Source organism: Amblyomma mixtum, chromosome 8, assembly GCF_055824585.1.
Source record: "Amblyomma mixtum isolate Tamu chromosome 8, ASM5582458v1, whole genome shotgun sequence".
In the NCBI taxonomy this organism is placed as follows: Eukaryota; Metazoa; Arthropoda; class Arachnida; order Ixodida; family Ixodidae; genus Amblyomma; species Amblyomma mixtum.
The window spans coordinates 83,191,171-83,218,995 of record NC_143019.1 but is presented as its reverse complement, the minus strand read 5'-3'; the positions used below and the strand labels follow the sequence as shown (position 1 = coordinate 83,218,995).

The following is a 27,825-nucleotide window of genomic DNA, read 5'->3' as shown; positions in this document are numbered from 1 at the left end:
TACACCTCAAAAACTTACGTGTGTTTCCATACTGCCCTCTTTATTTGGCGAAAATCTAATGATTCATTGACACAGCACAGTCCTAACACAGTACCTCTGGGCACAGCCACCAAGTTTATGTAATGTGCCATTGGCCACGGTCGCAGCCGACGCAGTGATGCTCAAAACACAGGCAAGGATATTAATATTGAGATACAAATTTCTCTTGTTGCATTTGTGATTTATGTCTAGGTGAACCACCCGCACAGTCTGAACAAGTAACTTGTGGGCGTGTGGGTCCTCGCGAAAGGCGACGGCGAAATTCCCTCAAAATACTGCGTCTGCACGGCTCGGCAATGGCGAAGCTTGCTCGCATGTTGTCGCCCTGCGGTTTTGTGTGGAATATGGTTTGCGGGCACACTGTTAAAAAAATAGTAAAAAGCTTATAAAAGTTAGTAAGTGCAGCAATTACTAACTCTGACTTAATTTTACTTCTTTTTAGAAGCTATTTACTACCCCCTTCAAGGTATAGTTAGTAAAAGTTGCCCTTGCTACCTTTTTACTAACTATGGTCGCAAGTTACTATCTAGTTAGTAACCGTTTCTTTAACTCTAAAATAAAGTCAAAGTATATAACTGACACCGAATGTCGTGCCAATAAATTGGTTTTGTAATTAAACACTTCTGCAGGGGCATATGGTTAGGTAGACTCAGCTGTTTCTACAATCTCAACTTCCTAATTAACGCTGGTATCATAGCTCAACCGCTAAGAGCCACTAGCCCGTAAATGTGAGTCAGATTTACTGTGTATATAAGACTAAGAACGATTTACCTGTGCACGCGCAGTGCGCGAGTGTGACTGTGATTTGTGCTTTTGCTGCATTCTGAACTTTTGTGTGCGCACGGTAAGCTTAAACCAAAATGTGTGATTTACTGCCAGCACGCTCTGATAGCTCTGCCTGGATTCCGGAATTAGTCAAATTGACTATTGTCACGTTGTAGTGACGGCAGTCCAGTAGTCAGGAAGACACCAGCCAGTCTTGGAAACGAAGCTCTTTATTTGGGCTGACTTGCGCCCGCAAAAGAACTGAATCACTCGGCGGCGGCGTAAGCAACAAACGTGTTCGTCGGTCGTCGAACTGCGAATGCCCGCTGCTCGCGGCATCGTTCAATTTAAAGCCGGCAAGGAAACTTCGAGATAACAGGACAAGATCATCTACAGTAATCTAGAAAAACCTAGATGCAGCCCTTCATGGCTGCGATCAATCGAGATTAGTCTGGTCGCTTCTCGCGCCACGAACAAAGGTGATAACAACCCTTTCCTGCAGCCTTGAGCGTGAACGAACAAACACTACAATGATACGTGGCATTACCCCCCTTCCAAAGAAGCATCGCCTCGATGCTTTAAAATGAAATTAAACACGGAGAATGCTTCGAGAACTTAGAGTCCTTTAGCGTTCCTAATAAGGTGTAAGGGCAGCGGTAAAAGCTTCAAGTCTGGCCGTGTCGTCGTCGTCGTCGGTGTTGTCGTCGGTGTTGCCGTAGTTTTTGTCGTCGTATTTGTCGTCGTAGTAGTCGTCGTCGTCGTCGTAGGGGTCGTCGTCGTCGTCGTCGTCGTAGGGGTCGTCGTCGTCGGTGTTGTCGTCGTAGTTGAGGCATGGTCTTGAGTATTCGTCGATGGAGGATCTTTGTCATTGCGCTTAGAAGCAACCTCACCTCCAGAGGCTGCTTTATTTAGTTTAATCTTCGGGGGCTGGGGGAGCGTCCACGCACGGCGTAACCTCGGCTAGGAGATACAAAGCGCGGGGACGATGGCGACGGGGAACGTGATAGGCGGCTCGGCGATGAGTATTCTTCCCGACGTAAAAACTCCTCGATTTCGGCTGGTCGCTGGCCGGGTCGGGGTCGTGGAGCGTCGTAAGAGAACCCTCGGATGCCCAGTCGTCTGTATGGGCAGTGCCGGAGGACGTGACCGGCTTCGCCACAGTGGAAGCATAGTGGGCGGCGCTGGTCGGGAGTTCTCCACTCGTCGCATTTCCTCGGCCGTGTACGACGCTCGTAGGACGGGCGAGTTGAGGCGAGAGGGCGGCGCTCCAGCGCAGCTGGCCAAGGGCGAGAGGGGCTTGGGTCCCGTCGTTGAGGTACAGGACAGCGCACTGCTGCGGCGCAAGTCATGGCTGGAGGCTCCAGAGGCTGCGTGGTAGACTGGAATCAGGTCTTCCGGCGAATAACTCAAAGGGCTGGCGTCACGACTTGCAGGGGTTGTGCGGTACCTGGAAGGCTACCCAGCACCTCCACCAGATGTCACGTTGTAGTGACGGCAGTCCAGTAGTCAGGAAGACACCAGCCAGTCTTGGAAACGAAGCTCTTTATTTGGGCTGACTTGCGCCCGCAAAAGAACTGAATCACTCGGCGGCGGCGTAAGCAACAAACGTGTTCGTCGGTCGTCGAACTGCGAATGCCCGCTGCTCGCGGCATCGTTCAATTTAAAGCCGGCAAGGAAACTTCGAGATAACAGGACAAGATCATCTACAGTAATCTAGAAAAACCTAGATGCAGCCCTTCATGGCTGCGATCAATCGAGATTAGTCTGGTCGCTTCTCGCGCCACGAACAAAGGTGATAACAACCCTTTCCTGCAGCCTTGAGCGTGAACGAACAAACACTACAATGATACGTGGCACTATGAAGTTTTTTTATTTTTCGAGTACGCATAAATTTGACAAGCCACGCCAGCCCACAGTACGATTAATCTATTCACATATGCAAGTTTATATTCCTTTTCTTAGTATATACTCCTAGCTTCCCGTGACTAACTGCGGCTAGCAGTGGTCGGTTACTAACTCGACTGGTTAGCAACTGTTACTAACCTTCCCGTTACTAACTGCAGTTACTAACAGGGTGGTAACATGTGTGACAACCAGTTACTACCCCAAAGTAAGTAAGTATTACTACCTTTTTTCAAAGAGTGCGCGCCAAAAACAGTTGTTCATAGAGAGCCATAACACCTAGCTGTTGGTCACAGATGGGGTAGTGCTCTGCAGGATGATAGCGCCACTTATTTGAGGATTTCAAGGTACAGCGCAGGTGCAGCGATGGGGCCCAGTCGGGGTTGCAATGGTCGAGAAGTTTCGAGGACAGACCTGTAAAACGTACGCGCGTAGCCGAGGATGGTGAGTGTCGACAGCAATTCACTTCTTTTAAGTACTTTGGGGGTGCAAGTGGCGCAAATAAATGATGGTAGATTTGCGCAGTTAGGCCAAATGCGAATTAGTTGCGCCAGCAGTTTGGTTTTCACTTCGATTCGAGTGTTCAGATCTAGTGATCACGGATGTCAGTGGTTCGGATAGCGGTAATGGATTAATGCCCATATATGCGGAATTGGTCATTCTCTACATGATTCCTGGGAGTCTTCCTAGCCCTCCTGGCACAGTGGTGCAGCAGTCAAGTGGTGCACCACTGACCTTCTCTGTCAGGAGCAGCCATCGGGGGGACTTGGGTTGCTTTGGCTGGGTTCCAATTCAGCTTGCTCTTCGCGAGCAGCCTCTCACGAGTAATTGTGCTGCCGCCTGACACAATGGGCAGGCGAGAAGCCTGCCAAAAAACCAGCCTGAGACAAACATACAGACAGAATAACTAGCAAATAGACACACAACGGCTAAATGCGGGGAAGGACCACTATAAGCGCTAGCCACTAAAAGTACGTAGACGAGTCGTCAGGTATCTTCCATCTGAAGCGCACGATGCAGGAGGTGCTGTAAATTAATCGACTGTCAAACTCTCTGTATGTAGCAGATTGCTTACGCACCTAACACTAAGTGGCGTGAACTGACTTTGTACTTTTCCAGATTGGCGCCAATCTCGCGTCTAATAATTCGTGCTAGCCATTCGCGTACGTGTTGCCCTGAGAGGTGGTTTGCCTTCTCGCACTCATGCAGGCGTATCTTCGATATCCTGAAGAACCCGCAGTCGGCCAGTCGTGTGTGTAGTTTCTGCGCTTTCCTTTGGGTTCGGCTGTGAAAGCCCACGACTTAACAGTATACCATCACGCCAACACCGCTTGCACTCACTACACGACCGTGTAAACTTAGCTGCTTTGCACGTGCGGTGGCTGCGTCGACTGCTGCCTAGGACGGCAAGATGGTGAACTACCCAGAATGCATAGTGTCGCCAGCGTTTCTGCAAACTTCCTGTTCCTGCTTTTACAGTTCTGAGTCCTTTCAGCTTCCATTGTTTTAGAGAACCCAGAGGAACACCGACCCGAAACCTATGCGCAGCTGACGCCAAATAAATTCAGCAAAAAAAAAGCATCTTCGACCAAAAGGAATTGTGACACACACCGCCGAAAAAAGAGCACCTTTCCTTCCTCGTACCGTTCAGCCATTGTTGTAGCTTTTTATCTCTACCGTATGAACCCATAACATTATCTTCCGTTGCCCCCCTTTTCGCTCTGTGCTGTTATCGATACACAGAGCTTGTCCTCGTTGCTGTCGTGATATTTCCTCCGTTCCTCCCTTCCAAGTGGTCATCATCAGCAATGTTGCAGAGCGGCAGAACAATGGCCCGCGTGTGTCAAGAGACAAAGGCTCGCCTCCGCCGCCATGAGAATGTTTGTGCAGGTGCTTATCGCTGGCAGTCAACACTAGAAAGGGGAGACGGTGCGTGTTGCGGCGACGTTGATACGCAGCCGGTGTAAGACAGTAATTTTGTCGGAAGTTGCTCACACTCATTCTAAGAGCGAAGGAAAAAACTGTTCAGGTCGGTGACTCGGGCAAAAGAGTTTTATGCGCAAGTTTTCTGTGCCTTACAAGATTCATATCCCTTCGATACAAGCTGATTTCGGAGACCTGGACAAAAAAATGTGGTGGGGTTTTAACGTAGTTCAACCCAGCAGACGTGCGAAACATGTGTTTAGTCTGATTGGGCCTTGGTTTTGCTCTGCTGTGTCGCCGGCCGATATTGGTTCGATAGTGGCGAAGAGTGGTTGATTTGGACGTGTGAGGCAACGACGACAAAGTCTCTTGCATAAGTAATCGATGCTGCAGCGGCGCGAGAGGCAGGTTCACAAGAAGCACTTCTCCAGCACGAGCGTCAGCCGGGCGCCTCAAGAGCTTCGTCGCCATCGGCCTACGCGCATGATCATCTTCCTTATACAAATAGTGTTAGTTGATGAAGACAAAGTTATGCAATGCACATTGCCAGATTATGTATAATAATTCTATAGTTGCAGTAGTTAGTGAAGACAATGTGCAGTGTACAGCGCGACCATGTGCTGAAGTTACAAACAAGGCATGGTCGTCTGCGACGAAAGTGTAATGCTCTCGGGCAGTGGCAGTTGATCTGTTCGCGCTGGCGCGAGTTCGAGTCCCAGTCGCAGCATTATTTATTTTTTTGTTCAGGTTTGACCAGTGTCACACTCTCTCTCTTTCTCTATGTGAGCCAGTTTGGCCTCGTTAACTTTTCCTTTCGTTCTAAGAAAGCGTTCATCAGTCGTTAGTGATGTGGCGAAAAACCAGAGGGATATGGCTGGTACCCCGTAGATTTGCTGATTGCACCACAAACTCGGAACGCCAGTGGTAGGAAAACGTTCTGGCGGTTCATGGCGTACGACAGGAAAAAATTACGTTAGCAACCTTAAACATCTTATGAAGAACTGTAAAAGAAAAAAAAACGCTAAACTGACGCATTGTTCCTCAGCTCATGCAGGAAAACTCATTTATCCCGAACGTGTCTCTCTGACGTGCTGTGAAGCAGATAATCAGAGTATGCAGCCAGCATGCTAGGGTGCAATGATGACGCCACCTACGCGGCGCTATGTTTCCGCCAATGAAATGCCTGCTTCAAGAAAGAAAATTAATGCCAGCGATGGTGAAGCCCGCGAAGAATTGTTTGGCGCCATCGTATTATGCTCGGGCGAAGGCAGAGGTTACCTAAAATTTCCCCACCGATGACGTATTCACGAGTTTCCTTTAGCGTGTACTACGCAGTGAGGAGAAGCCTGGACATCGTTCCATTTTCAGCTGTCAATTACGACACAATTTCAAACGCTAGAGGAAAACTATTCAGCATGCTTTGCCTAGAACCTGCACACATTCGAATTCAGAAGACATCTCGGATTTTCAAAAAAAAAAACAATTTCAGCTACACTTTAAGGTGCACTTCTCGGCGAAATAGGAAGCGAATACGTCGAGCCTTCGTGAATAATGCTTTCATTTTAATAAGCTGCTGCAGCAATAAAAAAGGGTATAGAGAAGTTTATCGCTGCGCAATCCAATTTTCAGGGGCATCTGGGTTGGTACGATATGCCGTTACTAGTCGCAGCGTGTCCTTACTAAGGGTAGGGATTAAAATCTGCATTCGGTTTATGCCGTGACATTTGTTTAGACAAATCGTAAATTCTAAGGAATTCCTCTCCCTGAAAATTTAAGCTATCCAGGGACAGCCAACCTTTCTAGGGAGAAAAGCGTAGAGGAAGGTAAGCACGGGAAATGAGGGGCCTGTCATGGCAAATGGTGTACGGACATCGACCCTGACCACGCCATAATTGCACCGAAAATGCCATACAAAATTCTCGGTGGAAAAGTACAGCAGGCCTTTGACGCTGAAATGCACTTTGCTGAACCTTCTCTGCTATGACTTTTTGGACTGCGTTGTATTCAATCTGAGTTATTGGGAAATAAAATTTTTACTTTGCCCTTTTCGAACCGCTCTTTTTCCACTGGTGTACTCAGCATACTCAAAACTAGTTGCCTCCTCTACGGTCCCACTCAGTGTTTACGTCATTTACGTAATCCTGTCGTCGCCCGGGCTTCTATTTTCTTTATTTCTCTCTCGAGGCGGTTGCTTTTTGTCTGACATTGTGGAACAACATTTCCAATAACTGAGCAGCTTTTAGTTGTTATGTTCAGATATCCGCCAAAATAGATTGTCTCACTGATGTTTCTCTATAACCAAGTCTCAACCCTATCGTATAGAGTGAAGCGACAGCACGAACATCGAAAATGACAGACCTGTCTCCGTGAGCATACACGGCAATAACTGCAATGAAGATGACTAAACTCTGCCATAAACCCAAGCCATGAACTCCAACTGTGGTCCACACATAGCTGATACGAAGGCGTCGGTCATAAGGGCAGAAGAGCGGCTAGTATTAGACAGCCTTTCGCCACGAGAGTAAGGGCCTATGCGTTTCGCCACTATGCATACCGTCGCCATTGACGCTTATCCTGTTTCGTTGATATGACCCAGAGGAAGCTGAGCAGACTTCGGATGCTGCTTTATCAGTCGTTCAAAAACATCCGATTCTCCTGAGGAGTGGTGACGGAACTCACTCAGAAACAGGAACAGAGCTGCCGGAGTATACGCAGTTTATAACTCGTCCGGCGGCTGCTGGCAAGCACAGTCGAGCTTGGTTCCAGTGTTTCTGCGACTATCGTTCAAACATTTCAGTATCAGTACATCCGCGATATTTTGCAATTCATCAGGCAACTTCGTGATTGCACTCAGTCCTATTGCCTTGCTGCATCCCTGATAATGCGAGACTCCTCCGGAAAACCTGCGGCTGCAATCAGTCCTGTCAGCCTTGGTGCATCCCTGATATTGTGCGATTCCTCGGATAACTTTGTGCTTGTACTCAATCCTCGCGACTTGCTGATATCAGCAGCAGGTCTTAGAGCCCGTGTTGCCCTGTTTCTTCAGATGCTGAAGAGGAGCTGAGAGAATTCGAATACCAACTACATGGACATGCCTTTCTCGCTGATCAATTCTGCCGCCACAATGTGCTGCTTAGTGATGCTTGGTCAACTGGATACGGAAGACCGCGTGTGCTACGAATTCTGAGCAGCACGGTAACAAATGTCAGCGCTAACAAAGCGAGAAGGCTTCCTCAAGCATGTCCCCGTTTCGGGGCTTATTGTGGCTTGCAGCTTCAGTTTATGCTTTGGACAGTTGTTTGCAAGAAAGCCAGCCAAAGCAAGTACAACATGCCCTGCTCTGGAGCGCTGCATCTGCTATGTCTCAACAGAAGGCGCTAGCACGTTCTGCGAAAACATGGCCGCGAAAAGTGCCCTGGATAGAGACATGGCAAGACTTGCGGGCGTCATTCATAGGAAACTTTCTTTTGAGCGCATAACAATTACGGAACTTCCAGCCGCATGGTTTTCTAACCACACGGTGATCATGCTGAGTATCCGTCACTGCCTGCTGAGGGACATTGAGGAAGCATCTATCGCCAACATCAAGCTCCTGGCGCATGTTCGCCTGGAATATAATGACCTTGCATACGTTCCTGGTGGTTTGGTGGCAGCAAAACGCCTGCGTTGGCTACAGATACGCAGGAACCGCATCAAGTCTCTACAAGGCGTGCTTTTCTTGCATGAGCTCTTTGAGCTGGATCTGACCTACAACGAAATTGAGGCAGTCGACGAGAACTACCTATCGGGCTTGCCCAAGCTTATGTTTTTGAATCTGTCGCGCAACAAGCTACAGTACCTGAGTCCAAATATTTTCAAGGAAACCAGGGAATTGAAAAGTATCATACTTCGTGGCAACAAAATTGCTACAATACGCAACGTTTTTCGAGGCCTTCATCGCATGGAGGTAAGTCTCTTCTGTGCTTTTACAAACTTAAATAACTTAAGTGACATGCTATATTATTGCATAGTCTGTGTTCCGTCAAAAATGTTTCACGAGCTCTCTCGCTAGTTTGAGAAAGAGCCAAGTCCTGTGCGCGAAAGGCCTTTTCCTCGCATCATTACATGGAACAAACTGACAGACCCTCCCTCGGCTTGCGCTGTCGTGTTAGAATGTCATTTCATTATAAAGCGATACGCTGATGACATTGCCTTGCTTAGTTACTCAGCGGAAGAATTTCAAAGCATAGGCAATGACTTAGAGAGGCAAAGAAACACTTAATAAGCAGAAAACTAATGTAATCTTTAGCAATCTCGGGAAGAACAGCAGTTTACGACTGGTGGCGAGGAGCTGGAAGGGGCAAGAGAATACATCTGCTAAGGGCAAGTAGTGACCGCCCATCCGGACCACGAGAGTGAAATAGCTAGAAGAATACGTGGACCACATTTCGCAGGCATTTTCAGATCATGAATGGCAGTGTACTGGTACCTCTCAAGGGCAAAGTTCCTAACACTTTATCTTACCGATAAACCGATATGAGCAAGAAACGTGGATGCCAAAGAAAAGGGTTCAGCTTAAGTGGGTAACAACGCAGCGAGCTATGGAAATGATGTGAAACGTGAAGAGAAAGCAAAAAATGGTTGAGGCCTAGCTAAGGTTAAGCCTAGTCAGATGCGAAGCATATTGATGGCTAGGCTTGGTAATACATGGCTTTCCTTGGTTGAATACTTGGTCATTTTAATACAACCACTAGAAGTGTAGCAAGGATTGCCGTGGCAGCTATATACGGGATCATCGGTGAATTCAATGCAGAGTGTACAACCGCTGCCCCAGCACCGGCTACAACAGCATTCTTGGCACCCATGGAAAGTACAATGGAAACACCCTTAGTTATTCCACCACCTCCACCATTCCCTATAGACTGTATTGATGTACCCCCAGCAGCAGCAGGCAGCGCCTCTGATGTGGAGCCTCCACCGCCGCGGCCGACCGCGGGAGCCGGCAGCCCATCTCTCCTCTGCTGTGACGTCATGTTGTCACGTGGTGTCACGTGGTCACGCTAAAGGTCAATGGTAGCTCCACCGCCGCGCTCGACGGGCTGTAGTGTAGCTCTAGTAATATGCTTCGCATAAAAAACAAAGTGGGTCAAGGAACAAAGACGAATTAATGACTACCCATTCAGTGACTGCCTAGTCGAAACCAAGAAGGGATTGAAATGGGAAAGGCATATAATGCGAAGGCAGGGCAGCTAATATTGGTTAAGGGTACTGAGTGGATTCCATTAGAAGGCAAGCGTAGCAGGTGGCGGCTGAAAATTAGGTAGGCGGATGAAATTAAGAATTTTGAGGGGATTAGTTGACCTCATCAGGTACAAGACCGGGTTAATTGAATAAGCATCGTATATATATTGGTCCTGCCATCGGCTTGATCGGGACAATGACGATGTCGATGGCGTTTTATATTAAAAATATCTGAGAGTGAAGCAAATAGCGTGACAGATTTGCAAATCATCGCCTTGTTTATATTCAAAGGTGTTGACAAGCATTGCAACATTAGTTGGTACCATCCTGGGAGCCTTTCAGTGGATATGAAATGCCCAGCTGAAGCTGAACAAAGTAAATGTTCGTGACCGAAAGGCTTTGGATTTCTTAATTTGCCCCGCCCTGAGGTGCCAAATCTGACAGTGCGAGGGACAAAATGGGAGGCCCTTCCTAAGTCAAGATATTACGCATTCCTAAAGTGAATCATGCGAAGTTGGTATCAATCGTCACCACCATAATCTTTTGGGGTCTATCGGCATGAAAGGCGCTGCATCCAGGCACAAACCGGCACAGTTTTGTTCCGAGTTGTTGTTGTATCTGAAGCGATGGTACATACGGACAGTGGGCGATTGGCCAGGGTTTGGTGCAGATCCAAACATGATTAAAATTGTAGTCGAGGGTTTGACGGCATACCGTCTGGTCAGGAATCATGGTGATGAGGATTGCTGGTCACTGGCCAAAGTCAATAAAGATGGAAAGACGTTTCGGGAGTGCTACGGCTCCCTTGTTCACTATGAAGCAGTCGGCGCACGGATCCGTCCCTTCCTTTTGTAGCACTCAGTAACGTTTTTAATGGTTTAGCATAGATAGGATGTAGAGTCCCGTCATTCCTCTTTAGTGTGTTAGACGATGTCTGTATGATAAGCGACTCAAGATTCTGCCGTGCTGATGTGTTCTTTTCTGTTGTCAATATCTTTACTTGATCCCAGTTAATCTCGTGGCCGGATTCTTGCACATGCTGGGCGATGGCGTTAGATGTTACTTTCTGGTTTCGGACGTCGTTCTGGTGCTCTCTCAGGCGTCTCCTAAAGTCCTTTGTTTCACCAATATATATTGATGAGCAATCGGCGCATTCAATTTCATACACTACGCCTGGAAACCTTTCACGAGGGAGCCTGTCCTTCACATTCACCAGTTCTTTTCGTACCTTGCCAGCGGGGACGTGCGCAATGTTGACACCATGCTTGCGGAAAATACGTGCAAGCGCTTCGCTAATTCCCGCTACGTATGGGACAGCAGCTCGTTTTTCTTTTGGTTTTTCTGTGCTTTCGATTTCTTCGGAGGCAGGCTGATTCGCTGGCATTCTTCTTTCGGTGTTCCTGATGAAGGAAAGAGGATAGCCGTTTCTTCGCAGATCGGATTCTATTGTTTTCATTTCGCTCTTTAGATTGCCATCTTTACTGCAGGCTTGTCTGGCACGGTTGATCAGGGAGACAACCACAGACCGTTTGTGAGCGACTGGGTGCACAGAACTGAAATGTAAGTATCTTCCAGAGTGAGTAGGTTTGCGGTAAAGATTAAATGAAAGGCCAGTCGGAGTACGGGTTACCGTGGTGTCCAGAAATCGGAAGCAGCCGTCGGTTTCCTCCTCAACAGTGAACTTGATTGAGGGTTCAATGGCGTTCAGGTGGTCCAGGAAAAGGGCCATGTGCTTGCGCTCCAGGACACAGAAACAGTCGTCCACGTATCTTAGAAGTATTTTTGGTCGCGGCTGGAAAGTAGTTAGGGCTTTCTTTTCGATGACTTCCATCGTGATGTTCGCCGCTGTCCCCGAAATTGCTGCTCCCATTGCTGTGCCGAAAGTCTGTAGGTAAAAGGTGCCATTATACGCAAAATAGGTGTTAGCGAGACAGAAGCGCAATAGCTCGCATAGCTCTGCTGCGTCGAAAGGGGTCCGATCTTGCCACGAGTCTTCATCTTCAAGGCGTTGCCTGCAAGCTTGAACGGCCAGATTGACCGGAACGCTGGTGAATAGTGAGCAGACGTCGAAAGACACGAGCATGTCGTTGTCTTCAGGGACGATCTATTTTACCTTGTTAATAAAATCGGACGAGTTCTTGACGTTCGTTTCTGTCTTTCCAACCAGTGGAGCCAAAACACCGTGAAGGTACTGTGACAGCGAGTGCACAGGAGACCTCCTGAAGTCTACTACTTAGCGTTGAGGGGTGCCTTCTTTGTGAACCTTTGGAAGCCCTTTGGAAAGATGAGAATCTAAAGAGCGAAATGAAAACAATAGAATCCGATCTGCGAAGAAACGGCTATCCTCTTTCCTTCACCAGGAACACCGAAAGAAGAATGCCAGCGAATCAGCCTGCCTCCGAAGAAATCGAAAGCACAGAAAAACCGAAAGAAAAACGAGCTGCTGTCCCGTACGTAACCGGAATTAGCGAAGCGCTTGCGTATTTTCCGCAAGCATGGTGTCAACATCGCGCACGTGCCCGCTGGCAAGGTACGAAAAGAGCTGGTGAATGTGAAGGACAGGCTCCCTCGTGAAAGGTTTCCAGGCGTAGTGTGTGAAATTGACTGCGCCGATTGCTCATAAATATATATTGGTGAGACAAAGGACTTTAGGAGACACCTGAGAGAGCACCAGAACGACGTCCGAAACCCGAAAGTAACATCTAACGCCATCGCCGAGCATGTGCAAGAATCCGGCCACGAGATTAACTGGGATCAAGTAAAGATATTGACAACAGAAAAGAACACATCAGCACGGTAGAATCTTGAGTCGCTTATCATACAGACATCGTCTAACACACTAAACAGGAATGACGGGACTCTACATCCTATCTATGCTAAATCATTAAAAACGCTACTGAGTGCTACAAAAGGACGGAACCGTGCGCCGATTGCTTCATAGTGAGCAAGGGAGCCGTAGCGCTCCCGAAATGTCTTTCCATCTTTATTGACTTTGGCCAGTGACCAGCAATCCTCATCAGCATGATTAAAATTCATTCATGCCTATCTCAAGTGGCTCATAAATAAATATTGAGGAATCTGGGAAAAAGAACAACGAATTTTGAGTGCAGCCTCGCTAGGTCATTCCTTTTAATGTGCTACTTCCTTCGCAATCTTTTTCTTTTTTAACTGTCACGTCATTGATTTTTTGTTTTTCTCGAAAATACGTAAAATTTAGTTTGATTCTCATTAGCTGAACACGAGATTTTCAACTTGGTTGCAGGTCAGACTGAACAAAGCTTGTTTCACTGTAAATGTGTTGTACAAGTCACCATCCTTGCTTGCAGCAAAAAAGTTCGGCGGTTAGGCTCTAAAGAAAGTGCGCGCATTTTCTTCCAATAACAGTTCATCAATTCCTTTCCTCTTCTGGTGAGGGCTTCTTCACAGAAACGAAAACACTTCGTGAAACTGGCGCAGCTTAACGCATTCCAGTGCCTTCTTCACACCTTCATCGAGCCACTCGGCAATCATGGTTTTCCAATTGCACCTTCAGAATATCCTACACGGCGTTAAAACCGGGGTGGAGCTTAATAAATAGCAATAAAATTATTATATTTAGGCGATAGAGAAGCGCGTGATGTCCCCTTTTATCCGATGCGTAGCTTCCTGCTGGAATAACTCTCTTTTGCGAGTGCGAAACACATATTTCCTATAAGTTTTTATAACAGAAGGCCAGTAATCAATTGTAATGAATAAATGTTTACATCAATCCAGAAAGCTTGGTTGCTTGAGCTGCTCTGCACTGAACAATGCACCGTACGAAATACTGCTCTTTTTGACCGATTGGTCATTCACCAGGGCTCACGAATTAGAATATAACAGGAGGCCTTAAAGTGTTATTCTTCTCACTTGCGTAAGATATTTAAAAGCTCACGGTATAAACCAGGGTTGCGCTTTGTTAATTATGCGAAACCGTTTACAAGGAGGCCCTTGCCCTTTTATGTACACAAAATGTCTCAGTAGCTGGGTGGTCCATCCACTTGTATATTTTTTTTCTTTTCCAGAATCTTGACCTGCGCTGCAACATGATTGAGGACATCGATGCCCTTCTTAATCCCATGATGCCTAACCTAAAGACCGCCCATTTTGAATATAACAGTATAAGCTCCATCCCAGACTTCTCGACGTCGAAGAGCATGATTAGAGAGCTAGTTTTCAGCAACAATCGAATCGTCCAAATAGCACCAAGAGCGTTCAAGTCCTTTAAAGACATGTCTCGTCTAGATCTCAGCAACAATAACATACATCACCTTAACGAGACAGCGTTTCTTGCAGACTCAATGCTTCAATCATTGAATTTGAACCGGAACAGGTTAACAACCGTAAGAGGCGTCTTTAGCAGAACGCGTCAAATTCGCCACTTAAGGTTGTCGTTCAACCAAATCCGCGACGTTACAGCCGCCTTCAATGGACTTACTAAGCTCAAAAGTTTATCGATTCGCAACAACCTCCTCACCTGCCTTCCGGACGGCACCTTCAGAGACAACCGAGGATTGCAGAAGGTCGCTCTCAACGATAACGACATTCGGTGGATCGGAAGAGACGCCTTCCAGGGGCTTGAGGCACTGAAAATAATTGTTCTGAGATATAATCGCTTGCTAACCCTCAACGGCTCAAGGAGGAACCTACCAAAAATTCATTACATCGACGCATCCTTTAATGCAATACAAGGCTTGGAAACCGGCGAGTTTGCTCGCAACGTCAACTTGGCTGCGGTTTTATTAGCCGGTAACACCATTAGCAGTGTGAAAGGGGCTTTCACAGCAGCTACGTACCTGCCGATGCTAAGGATCGACGGCAACCGGCTCCTTCGTATCAGCAGGAGTGACTTTGAACCAACGCTGCGAAGCAAGCCTTCAATAATTATAGGCAGTACGTCCTATCCAATCACTAAAAAGACTTACTCATGCTCTTTTCCTGTGGCGCACGTAAAAATGTTGGCCCTTCAAATGAACGACGGTAAGTATTGTTGCCAAGGAAAAAACATGACAAGTCATCAAAGACTATAAAATTCGGAGACAGGTACCGGCACGTGGCTCTTCACATCATGAATTCCCATGCAGGCAAAAAAAAAACAGCTTGACTTCGATGGGTTCAAATAAGCAATTCACATAACAGACAGCGCGACATTGTTTTTATTACAGGATACTCTAAGGGCTCAGCTGAGAATATCAGAGGAGGAGACTGATGAGAACGAAAGCATGATCAACGAAAACGACAAACTGAAAAGATGCCCAGCATTATTCGGAACGAAGAACTGAACGAATCCACGCATCCAAATAAACTGAAAAAATAAGAAATTCAAGCAGATCATGACTTGCACACAAACAATTCCTAACTACAGGGGCAAACAGTATCTGGAAGGTATATTGTCAAAAAAAAAGCAGCAATTCTTTCATGTTAAGCAAGTCTCATGGAGTGGTTTAAACTGACGTGTACGTGGTTTAAACTTCTACATTAAACTCACTGTTGGGAAGCAAAGTAATGCTTCGAAAGAGGTGAAGAGTGTTACTGCGCCGTAAGTATATTTTCATGACAATGAACCATTATTTTTCAACCACGAAATGTTGTACAGGTTAGAAAGATGAGAATAAGTTTCCAAGTGTCGATGTCAACATTCTGTAAAGTTTACTAAAGAGCCCGTACGTTACACAGCGTGAGAAAACATCTCATGCTTGAGAATTTCATGAAAAGTGCTTCTAACTCCTTGTCTGTATGACAAAGCTTCACATGGGCAGCACGAACCCAAGAGTTCTGAAGTAGTGTCAAAATTATCAGCACTTGATGTTTATATTACCATTATCTAATTTTAATCATTTCATGGGTAACACTACCCATTTTTTGGTAAACGCACAATGCTCAACGACAGCACAAGTGAACTTACATTTGTCTGCTTCCTTGTGCGCCTTCATCCATTCATCTACCGACTAAATGCACTTAATTAACGTATGTTTCCAGGTGGAGCCTTCTATTCAATGGATGCTCAACTATTTCAAATAGAAAACAGTTGTGTTTAGGTTACGCTTTCTAGACGCTGCCGATAAAAATAAGTGCTCCGAACAGAAAATTTCCCGTGCTCTGTATAAAAGCGCGCCTTTCAGCTTCTCGTAATAGCATCTTTTATCTCCAAGTATTTGCTTTAAAAATGTGAGCAATGTATTCAATTTTGGAATGGCTGCCGACAGGCGCATTTGAGTAGAAAACCCCGTACATGGTCGGGCAGCTCTCCTACAACCATCGGTGGCACATCGAAACTGGCGCAGCATCAGTCGCTTTAAGTCCGGCCGGAATCTTAGCCGCTTCGGGGGTTTGAGAAGCTTGGTACTAAGTGTACAAAGGAAACGTACAGAATTAAGCCATAGACTGCGCAATAGAGGCGTGAAAATACCAAATCTGTCTGATAGCAATCGAATCTAATTTGGAATATTTAACTGCATGCGCATTAATTTTGAATAGGATGCTCTTTTTTCTCATGATGGGAACTATGCTTAAGAATAAGAAAAACCCATAAAAAGCTAAAGCCATATATATGATAAGTTTGACCTTAGGTTTAAGCATGATCCATTAAGCAGGACGGCTCGTTTTCTATTATAGCGAAAGACATGAAGATAAAAACAATTAGACACCAAACCACCATAACTATGTTCCCAGTTAGAAACCTTAAATTTTCTTTAGAAAAAATGTCCAGAACATTGCACATCATTACAAAAAAATGTCATTTTCTGAAAAAATGTAACATGCAAATGCCTTATACCTACAAGATGGTGCACAGAGCTGCCGTTCTGCCGCGTCATGTCATTTTCTCCGAGAACAGGAAAGCAGATGGTTTTCAATCCATACCAGAGTTTACAATTTCTGCAAAGTATGCGTGTCATTAGGTGTTTAAAATATGCTGCATGTGGCGAGTTTTTCAAAACGAACGCGAACGTTCAATGTGTGTTCTTTGATTCGTTTTGGAATATGTGTGTTCGTATAGCCATATTGTTTCCGCATTCTCCAGCCCAGAGTACCGGAGATTTCCAGTCGTCCAATTCCGGACTATAGTAAGCCATGGCACACGTCTTGTGGCGCTTGGTTTCCCTACATATTCTTAAACGCGAACGGACCTTAACTAAGGGTTAATTGTAAAAACCAAGCCTTACATTGCCACCTCGGCCTCCATCGCCGGAGCTCCGACTCCATACAATTTTGCGAACTCCTAAGTGTCCTACGAAAAGGGAAAACTTAAAAGTACAAAAATCATAGCGGTTGAGACGAACAGGTGAGCGCATCAATATGTCAGCTGCATATATCTAGAAAATGAAGAAAGTGCAGGCTTTAACCGCGGAATAAGTGCAGATGCTATGGTTTGTGCACTTTTTTTAAACCCTGTCATGCACTTTGTACACAGCTGTGTATACAGCGAACTCGCAGCTTTTTTTGAATGTTTGCTGCACTTTGCTGTGAATTTAATGTTTCATTAAAGAAGCAATGCTCTTTGAGCTCTGTGTTTACTTATAGCCTAATTTCTGTTATACCTCGTAATTATTCGCGTCATTTTTTGGTTTCCCTTGCTGGAGCTTTCCCGGCAATTTCCATTATACATATATGTATAAACTCCACATCTGCCTTCTTCTTGCACGCACTGTCACCTTTGCATTTTCATTCTTCTCCCGCACCGCCATCGACTGGAATGACCTTTCCGACGACATTTTGCAACATCCTGACCCATGAACTTCGCGCGCAGAGTCAACAGTTGTCTATTATCATTATAGCACATGACTATAGTATCGCATGCAAACATTTATCCACCCCTTATGTAATGCCCCTGAAAGGGGCCTTTAAGGAAGCAAAAATAAAATGAAATTAAATATGTTTTCAAATCTTCAGCGCTATTCCTTCTGTCCTTCGCTCTCGATACTTGTTGTCCTTTTGCTGCGCAGACTGTGTAATCGCGATTCCATTGTATGTTTTCATTTCTTCTAGCATTTTCCTTTTCTTTCACGGCATTCGTCTCTGCGGTCTTATACCTGTGCACAGTTTTTCTCTGTTTGTTTTTTGAACTGGAGCCTGCTTCATTATAGAGCATTTTAAGATCCCGACGTTAACTTCACCCTCACTTTTCCGCCATTCCAGACAACCCTTTGCTGTGCGACTGCCGACTGGCCTGGATTGTGCGCAACTACAGCCAAATGCGACTGGCAGAAGGAGCAACATGTATGGGGCCTCGCTGGTTACAAGCGAAGTCAATGCTCAGCCTTACAGAGAGTGATTTGTTCGTATGGGAAGATGACTGTGAGCCGGTTTGCCACTGCCGCTGCCAGGAAGATCCATCGGGTGAACGAGCCATCAAAGTCGACTGCTCCGAAGCGAAACTGGGGCACTTTCCGAAGCGTTTGCCAGGCAACACGACGGCGCTGTATTTGCAAGACAACGGCCTTGTGTTGCTTGATGACATACTCATGAAAAAGACAACAAGGCTCCAGTTGCTTTCAGTCAGAAATAATCGCATGACAGCCTTCAATGTCAGCGCTCTTCCCAAAACGGTCACCTCTCTCGACCTCAGGGGCAACAGATTGAAGAAGCTGCCATACTCTTTGGTTGCAGAGCATACTTTTACTTCCCTGTGGATGTCCGGCAACCCTTTTCGTTGCGGCTGTGCCGACTACAACTTCAGCCAGTGGATTCAAGCTCACAGCGAAGTAGTAAGACTCCCTGCATCGCTGCGTCCTCTCCTGACTAATTGGTCCGAACTATTGGCAGGCGGCGCTTGTTTCAGCCCAGATCTTGTATAGAGCGCCGTTTGTTAATGGTCTACTGGAGGTGATGAGAAAATGTGCAACAGCGTGGCCCATGGCTCACAGTGTCAGTCGTTTGAAAAAGCACCGCCGGGTATTCTCTCCTCACATTAAACACGATTATCATATTGTACGCTAAAGCTTGAGCTTCTCGGGCAGGCATTATGTGGACGGAGACGGAGAAAAGGGCGCGCATGCAGCACGTGGTGTTTTTTTCTTTCTCTTTATATCTGTTTCGTTTAGCGGTTCTTTATATAAATTTGGCCCTGTATAGACGTGCCTAAACGTTTTACTGCCGGGAGCCCCGGAAGGCGACCAAGAGGTCTCCTTCACGGTCACGTTATACTCTACGCTAAATTTTTATTGTGTAAGGCAGAAATTTGGGCAAGTTGGTATGTATTCATTTTTGAAACAGCGCAACAAAGACGGGACGTGGAAACTGAGGGGTAAAGACAAACAGGCGCTGACTAACAACTGGGTTTATTGAAAAAAAAACACACAAATATATAGACAGAGTTAGGAAAGATTAATCGCCACCATAGTCAACTCATGCCACATGTGAAGCCAGATACCCAATCTCCCCTTCGGAAAGGGCGACCGATGGGCAACTAATGCACGTTGCGCCTCTCTCACGTATAAGAAAAGCTTTAATCACTTCTCACGTCATCTTATCACAATGGCGGAACACAATATTGGTGTTCTTATAGTCGGGGGTACATTTGCATTTCTTGCAACGGAATGTACCTTTAGCGAGAGGGTCTCCTTCAGATTTTCTTTTTTCGTAATCTTGTTCGTGTTGACATTTGCACTTTCTGCAGTGGACCGCCACGTGTGACAGGGGGTCTTTTTTTCTGGTGTTCTCATGTTCCATGAGTCGCTTGTTGATGCATCTTCCTGTTTGGCCAATATATGTGGCGCCACACGAGAAGGGAATTTTGTATACTACCCCTACCTCGCAAGGTACATAAGGGGAAACATGGCGCACCTGACAAGCCCTTTTGTTTCCCTCCTGCCTCTGCCTTACCTGTTTGCACATCCTACCTAATTTCTTCGGGGAAAAAGATTACGAAAAAAGAAAATCTGAAGGAGACCCTCTCGCTAAAGGTGCATTCCGTTGCAAGAAATACAAATGTACCCCCGACTATAAGAACACCAATATCTTGTTCCGCCATTGTGGTAAGATGACGCGAGAAGTGATTGAAGCTTTTCTTATACGTGAGAAAGGCGCAACGTGCATTAGTTGCCCATCGGTCGCCCTCTCCGAAGGGGAGAGTGGGTATCTGGCTTCACATGTGGCATGAGTTGACTATGGTGGCGATTAATCTTTCCTAACTCTGTCTATATATTTGTGTGTTTTTTTCAATAAACCCAGTTGTTAGTCAGCGCCTGTTTGTCTTTACCCCTCAGTTGCCACGTCCCGTCTTTGTTGCGCTGTTTCAAAAATGGATTTTATTGTCTAGATTTCACTAAGAGGCTCATAAACACGCTTGAGTTCTACCTTAAAAGTGTAAGCGAAAGAAAACATTGGCAGAAATTCGAAGTAAATGATGAAAACTTGATGTGCCAGCCTTTCTCCTGATGCATAATTTTGCAATGATTGAAAGGTGCCTCTACAGCCTCAACGGAATCTGTACAGCTATTTCGTTTACCTTTCTGTCCGTGCAAGCGCGATTTTTTACTAGCTTCTTCGCGTCAACAAAAAATTACCGCCTAAACTAGGTATACAGCTTAGTTAAAATCTTGGGTGAGGTCCGTCATGTCCGTTTCTCTACGCACGGCGGTGTCCCTTCATTTTGCTTCTGTTCTTCTCCTTTCTTCTTCTATCTCTTCTCTCTTTTTCTCTTTCTTGAAGTAGCTTGGCTTGGCTCTTGGTTTAACTGGCCTCGGCTTGGCACCGATCCATATGGGCGCCAAATAGAGCCATCTCAAGCCAAGGAAGAACTATAGCTGGCTTCAGGTGCATGACTCAAGGCGGGCTCCTATTAACGGCACTAGCCGTAAAATTGAGTTGAAAGTTCAGCAATCGTGCAGTGTACTAGAAGAGACAGTATAGCTGGCGGAAGGCACTGGCCAAGGGGCGCTTGTCTTCACCATTGGTGAACGAAGCGGTGGCGCTGTTGTCGCCCACTGTTGAACGCATTCGTCTGCCAACAGAAATGGTGACTTGCGTTGCACTTCGTGCCTGGTGCATAGAACACCAAAATGTTCCTTTTTAGTTGCACAGCCAGTACTCTGAGAGCTTTATACGAAGAGATGCGACCACCGCGGTAATCTACCCGCTTCTGGCAACGCTGCTGTCATATTTCATTGAAGCGGGTAGCGATGACAATGCCGCTGGCAGTACGCGAAGAGCCCCGCCCACTACACTGTCCATGCTAGTTCACTGTAGAAATGTTGTCCATAGCACTCCAGAAAGCGTCTTCTTGCCGTGCTGCTACCATAGTGCCCATTCATCAAGCCCGACTTGCCTTGTTGGCATCAGTTCCCCGAAATATTTTCTCTTTAGCCTAGAGTAGAAGAACCCTGCAGAAAAAAAATACAGTAGATTGAGCCCCGCACGCAAAAATAGTTCATTGCGTAGCGGGCCAGCACGTGCACATTTATTGCTGGTAAAAGACGCATGCGCATTAAAGTGAGTACTACGAGCCAATCGTGGCCGGAGAAGTTCCCATGACCAGATGAACTTCCCAAAATTACTGAAAAGCATCAATAGAGCTTTTCGATTGTAATGATTTCTTCCTTGGCTCATAGAATCTGAGTTCTGGCTAAAAATGCTATGTTTCGGATCGCACACACTAATGTCTTAACCGAGCTACACATATCTTTAGTACTTTTACAATGCTGTTCAACCTGGTATGCCATTTACATATCATATCGTTAATTAATTTCCTACTTTTTTCTCGTTCCAGATGTCTACATGTATTTGTTAGTGAATGCCGTTGTGTTTCTCTCTCTTAAGTTATCAGTCTAATTTAGAATAGTATACGCTGCTGCGCTACCCGCATTTCTATTTCAGTAGTTTGAATCTCCAGGACTGTACTTCACGTGTGAGTACAACCAAGACAGAAGATTTAAGTAATTTCGGTTTAGGGAATGTCTGTAATTTATTATTATTTACACTACAGTGCCTCCCAAATGAGCTGCAGACTAATCTTATTACCCTAAACTATTTGGCATAGCTGGACGTAGTTCCTTACTGCTTTCAATACGTAGCGCCTTGCAGTATAACTGTCACATGCCATGTCTCAGAAAAGACATGTTCAGAGAAAATGTTTATCTTTTGACTTCGTTATTTATGACAGAAAGTGTTTACTGCATTTGCTTTTGTGGTGACAGATCCAGGATGCCAGAGAAATCAGGTGTACAAGTAGCTCCAACCCACTCGTGTCGGGAAAGCACTTTGTTTCCTTGGGGCAGAAGCAACTTTGTCCGGCCAGTGTACCCAAAGGAACCCTGTTCCTCCTTCTCGTCTTGGGTGGGTAACGTTTCAAATTTACGCTTTCATATGTTTCCAGCTCAAAACGCATGCCTATGTGTCATGGCGCTGATAACTGTTACTTTCAGCAGTATCAGTTGCGCAAAAACATCAGTGATGTGCCATGCTATAAGCATAGATTTCCTCATTTCTGCCGCAAGAGCCTTATTATCGTAACATTTTCCTGCAGGCCGTTAGAAAATTTCTGCACTTTGGCTCATTTTATTCTATCGTATTTTGTCATTATTATTGCTCTTGTTACATATTCCTCTATACTAATGTGCACAATTTCTCTAATGCTGCTCGTTGCGCCTGTCTACGTTTTCTTTTCTGAGTTTCAACACCTAAATGATCACCGCCTGATGCGAATCACCGCCTGATGTCTGAGTCACTGCCAGACTGATGCGAATCACTGCTAGGCAACTTCTATACCATACGCCCAGCATGTTTTCAGCCGTTGGTTGTTTGCTGAAGTCGGGTACCTTTAACGCAAAATTCACAGTAAAACGTTGCTATGATCGATAGTAGATCAGTATGCCCATATATGGCGTATTCCGTCACTGGCACACAGTATTGTTTGCTGAAGCCAACTTTCATTGAAGTGAGCTGTACGAAACCGAATAACAGCAGCAACATAATTCGGCACGGCCCCTGACTCGGCCCTTTCAGTAGCATACAACGCACTAGTAATGTTATCAGCGCTAATATATGCTGCTGCCTGCGACACACCATTGCCGCACAGTTTTGGGTTAAGAGTTTTACAGCGGCAAATAGTGTTAATGGTTTTATAATAAAGTGAACTCGGATGAGAAGAGACTGTGGGTGTCATCAGTCGCTTTCGAGGACGTTCGTGTAATGCAGCGAATACTTTTTTTTTGCGATGTTGACTGTCTAAGGGCGTAAAAAGAAAACTTTTGAGCGTGACACAAGGATGATTGATACCCAAATTGAGAGGTCGGCTCATTGATAAAACTGTACGAGTGACCGATGATGCTGCCCCATGCATACAACATCGCTTTATGTAGAGCAACAGTTAGCCCACAATGGTGACAGTGGGCACAATGTGATTTTTCATGCTTTGTTTTGTTTCACCTGACAACGTCTGTGCGACACCAGAAATCTTGTGCGAATTTTCCACTCTTACCTTTGCCCCAACCTAGTCGCACGCTGGAGAAGACTTCAGCCAGCTTTTGAACAAATTATGCTCCTTCCTAGGAAGCCAGAGTAATAGTGATAGGCACAAAAACTCTTTACAACAAGTGAGCCACTATATTCCCGTGCACTTTCAGTTTCGAAATTCGGCGCTGTGCTCTGTGTGCTGCTTTGCCACGTCCCTCTTTTCGTTTGCCAGTTTCCATTTGCATCTTAGTTCGAACCACCAACAAACCCTCCTTTCCCCCTTCCGTTCTCTACCTCAGTTTCAACTTTATGTAGTTTTACTCACCGCCGACCATAGCAGGTTAGCAAGATTACAGATTAACCTTATCTTTAGTCCCAATCCTGAAAAGCACACACTGCGGTTATAAAGTTCTCTCAATTTTACGTACTGAACAGCGAGACCCGCGGTACGCCACGGGCGTTAGATGAAGAACTGATGAAGATGAATATGAAGAAATTTTACGTAAGAGCAGAGTGGCTAAACCCCATTTTCTGAACGAAAAACGTCAACGAAATACGTAGTTGAGGCGACACCGCTCCAACCACGCTTCCACCTTTCTGCCCCTTGCAAGCGGGACCCATAAATGCGTCCATGGTGCTCACTAGTATGCTCCTAATCGACACTTTCTGGCTGACACGATTAGTTCACACGTGATACGCAAAAAAGGCGCTTAGGGCGAACCTCTTGCACCATTCAAACTTTTCTGCAAATTCTACAATGGTTATATGCCGTCCGGCAGCTCCTTATCCGCTACCAAGCACAAAAGAGCAGTCTTCGAGCGTGCGCTAGTGTCGCCGGTGGCCAAATCCAGAAAGCTTGAAGGTTCTATATCGGCGTACCTAGGACATAACGGTTCCCGTCAGGCCTATTCCCGCTCAATCGCAGCTCTTTCATACCGGAGTGCTTGCAATTCAACAAGACCAACGATACCGTTCACATTTATGAGGCTTCTTCAATTACGCGTGCTTTGTGCGTTCCTGTGCACTGTTTTTTGAAAGTGTATACAATGAGACCAGTAGGAGTAGAGCTGTTCGTTCACGCAAATTACCCCCTCTAGCGTGCAAATAGCCCATGCCCTTGTAGCTCACAATTCGACGGCCTTCTCTTCCTGTCTACAGTGGCAATTAGGTCTTCTGGTGATCACCTTGACGCTGTTGGCAATCTATCTTCGCTACGGGCGAGTGCTGAATCATGGGCTGTGCACTCGTAGAGTGTGTGGTTGGACCCCATGAGCTGAGGAGGAAGATCTGGACGCGGAGAAGCTGTTCGACGTGTTCGTCTCGTTCAACAGCAAGGACACAAGTTGGGTGCATGATGAGCTGCTCCCGAGGTTGGACACCCTCGGCCTCTCGTACTGCACCTACGAGCGAAACTTCAAGGGCGGATTCCTGATCCAGGACATCATCCGGGAAGCCGTCGCCTGTTCCAGAAGGACATTGCTAGTGCTCACAAGGTGACGTATCCGCTGGTGCGCGCCCGCATATCTGGTTGGAATGCAAGGTTTCTCACTTTTTGCAGCTTCTTTACGCGCGGCAACACGTGACTAAATTTGGGAGGCCTGGTAATATAAACAGTGCTGAGGACGGGCTTCAGGCACCGACTGCTATAGGAGAAGGCAGATAAATTTATTTTTTAGTACCACATGTCACCTGGAAACGCTGTGAATGTCCATACGAACTTTTTTAAAGAACAAATGTCAAAACACTTTTCGGTAGTGGATCTTATTGCCTCCGGGCATAAAAAATATGGTTAAGTGAATTAATCAAGGGTTATTTTATAGAAATAAAGAAAGGTTGGCTAATCGAATAAAGTCTTGGAACGACCGTCTTGTCCTCTGACAACGCAAAGATGACATTATGGTGCAAATTAATCAGATTTATGGTATTCAACAATCATGCTGTGAAGGTGTTTACAGTACTACATTACCAAATATTCAACCTGACAGAATACAAATATTTTTTGGAAATTAACAAACAAAGGGTACAAATACATAAAAAAAAGCAGGAACTCACTGGTAATGCGCAAGGCCGAAAAGATTAGATGCGTTGTGGGTGTACACTAGGTTTAGAGTACCGAGAGGTGCTTAGAATAGAATTGTCATGCCATGGCTTGCTTTTCTAAATGTAGTTTTACGCGTAAGGGCAGCAGGTAAGTCGGAGCTATAAATAAATCAAAGGGCTGTTGTCATATAAGCACTGGGTGCTCACGTGAAAGCCACATAAGAGTCAGTACAGGGGAACATGAGCTGGATGGCGTTCAAAGCACGGGAAACACGGAATGAAATATTGAATGCAGAATGCCTGAAGTTCCACAAAAACAGATTGGTGGCTTAAGTACTATTCAGGTGTCTTGTACAGAAATAACAATGACTCAATGCGGGAGAACGACTAGAAAACTAAACAGTAATTATGCAGGAAACCAAAAAATCAAATGCTTTAAACTCGAAGTAAAACATGCAGGTGATGAGAACTGCATTATTTCTATAACAATTAAAGCACTGCGACAACAACAAATCAGGAAGAAATCATTTATTGATAACTTAAGTGGCAGCGATGTAATGCTTGAAATGAGGCGAGGGTGCCTGAGATTCAACCAGCATGATGATATATGTGTAGTGCGTGGTGCAACATTAGAAAAACTATGCATATTTTATTAAACCCTCGCAGCATCTATCATGATCTCGGCACATTCAGTATCGGCGTCTCTGGATTTCTTGTATTTCGAGATAACGAGGATAATGTGAATGCATTCGACCTAGCCGTAAGTAAAAAAGGAATGCAAGCATCTAAATTCACATCGTACAAAAGGTAACAAACTTTGCATCTAAAAGCGAATATTTCGATAGGGCCCCATATTTCACAGAATCGTTCGAGAATGCTTAGAGGAAAAAGCTTTTCACTCTTATTTTCGGTGAAGGTAAGCCTCATGCCTGGTTTGATGTCACTTGGCAGATTGTTTACTCTGTTTTGTGTGTGTTTCCTGATGTTATCTTCAATTTTAATAATCGCTAAATTGCATACCTCAAGTTATATTGAGCTGCTATCTTGTATATCAGCTTTTTACGTTGGCTGCATTTACCACAGACCTCATCCTGCGGAATACACCCAGCCAAAATAAAGGCACTAGTACCTATGGGGCAGAAACGTGGAGGTTAACAAAGAGGGTTCAGCTTAAGTTAAGGACAACGCAGCGAGCTATGGAAAGAAAAATAATAGGTGTGACGTTAAGAGATGGGAAGAGGGCAGAGTGGGTGAGGGAACAAACGTGGGTTAATGATATCCTAGTTAATTAAAATCAATAGGAAGAATTGGGCTTGGGCAGGGCATGTAATGCGAGGGCAAATTAACCGCTGGTTCTTAAGGGTAACGGAGTGGATTCCAAGAGACGGCAAACGTAGCAGGGGACGGCAGAAAGTTAGGTGGGCGGATGAGATTAAGAAGTTTGCGGGGATACAGTGGCCGCAACTTGCAAAGGGCAGGGTTAATTGGTGAGACATGTGAGAGGCCTTTGCCCTGCAGTGGGTGTATTCAGGCTGATGATGATGATGATGATGATGATGATGAGCTCCTTGAGGCCAAGCCACCATCTCCACTCGTAACTGTTATCACCACTATACCCCTTCTCTAGTAAACGCACCATTTAAGGCAACGCCCACTGCATTTTCTAACTCTATACAATGAGCAACGTCCAGTACACATGCCGCGAGCTCATCCGCGGCAACCTGTGCTGCAGGAACTTTGTTGCGAGCGAATGGTGCCGCTGAGAAATCCGGCTGGCGCACCGGCGGGCTCTGGAGGACAACATCAATAGGCTGGTCATTGTTCTGGTGGAAGAAGTAGCAGCTGGTGCTCTGGACGATGACCTGCGCCTCTACGTGAGGGCAGCGAATCACCTCCGGTGGGGAGAGCCGAACTTCTGGGAGAGGCTGCAAAGCTCCCTGCCCAACATCGGCGCCCAAAGGAAGGTCATCACCGAAGAACCTCTGCGGTTAGAAATAACTGATACCGGAGGCAACGAACTGTCGGAAATCACTCCTAAGGAACTTCAATACAACTGTTCTCTAGAGACCATCATTGAGACGGAGGTAGTGGCAGGGCAATAAATACATTTACGTTACGGCCCATTCCCTGATGCTGCAGTTCAGGAACAAAAATTCAGGGGGCACTTTGACTGTCTAAAGTGCGTAGAGGCGAAAGCGTTTTCCGCACCTCTTTGGCTGCCTCTGTGGCACTGGTGAACGCCACCACTGGATGATGTCACACATAATTAATGACTAATTATTAAGTAGTGACAAATTAAATGATCAATGGCTAATTACTGATTACTGACTAATACTAATTATCTAGTAATTAATGACGGTAAAGCTTCGCATTTAGGAGTGGAACGCGACAGCGTGTTGTAGCGCTCCTTGGCGGAACGCCACAACCCTTTGCTTGTCAGAGCGAACCCAAAGGATAGGACAGCAATTCACATCTCTCTGTCAGGAGGTCCTATTAGAGAGGTGGAGGAGCTCCGTATTCTGGGCC

General features: G+C 45.8%; 1 protein-coding gene and 1 pseudogene across 2 annotated transcripts; both read left to right on the top strand.

Moving 5' to 3' along the window:
• The first annotated feature begins 157 nt into the window (after positions 1-157).
• LOC149333242 (podocan-like protein 1) lies at positions 158-24,606 on the top strand. The gene is made up of 6 exons (XM_089557684.1): positions 158-172; positions 2,238-2,281; positions 14,048-14,760; positions 18,004-18,572; positions 22,002-22,140; positions 24,418-24,606. The coding sequence occupies exons 1-6, from the start codon at positions 158-160 to the stop codon at positions 24,507-24,509; spliced, it is 1,572 nt and encodes a 523-aa protein (XP_089413810.1). The 3' UTR covers positions 24,510-24,606.
• On the top strand, positions 24,532-27,431 carry LOC149333241 (protein toll-like; annotated as a pseudogene). The gene is made up of 2 exons (XR_016285185.1): positions 24,532-24,752; positions 27,032-27,431. The product of XR_016285185.1 is annotated as a protein toll-like (transcript).
• The last annotated feature ends 394 nt before the right edge of the window (positions 27,432-27,825 follow it).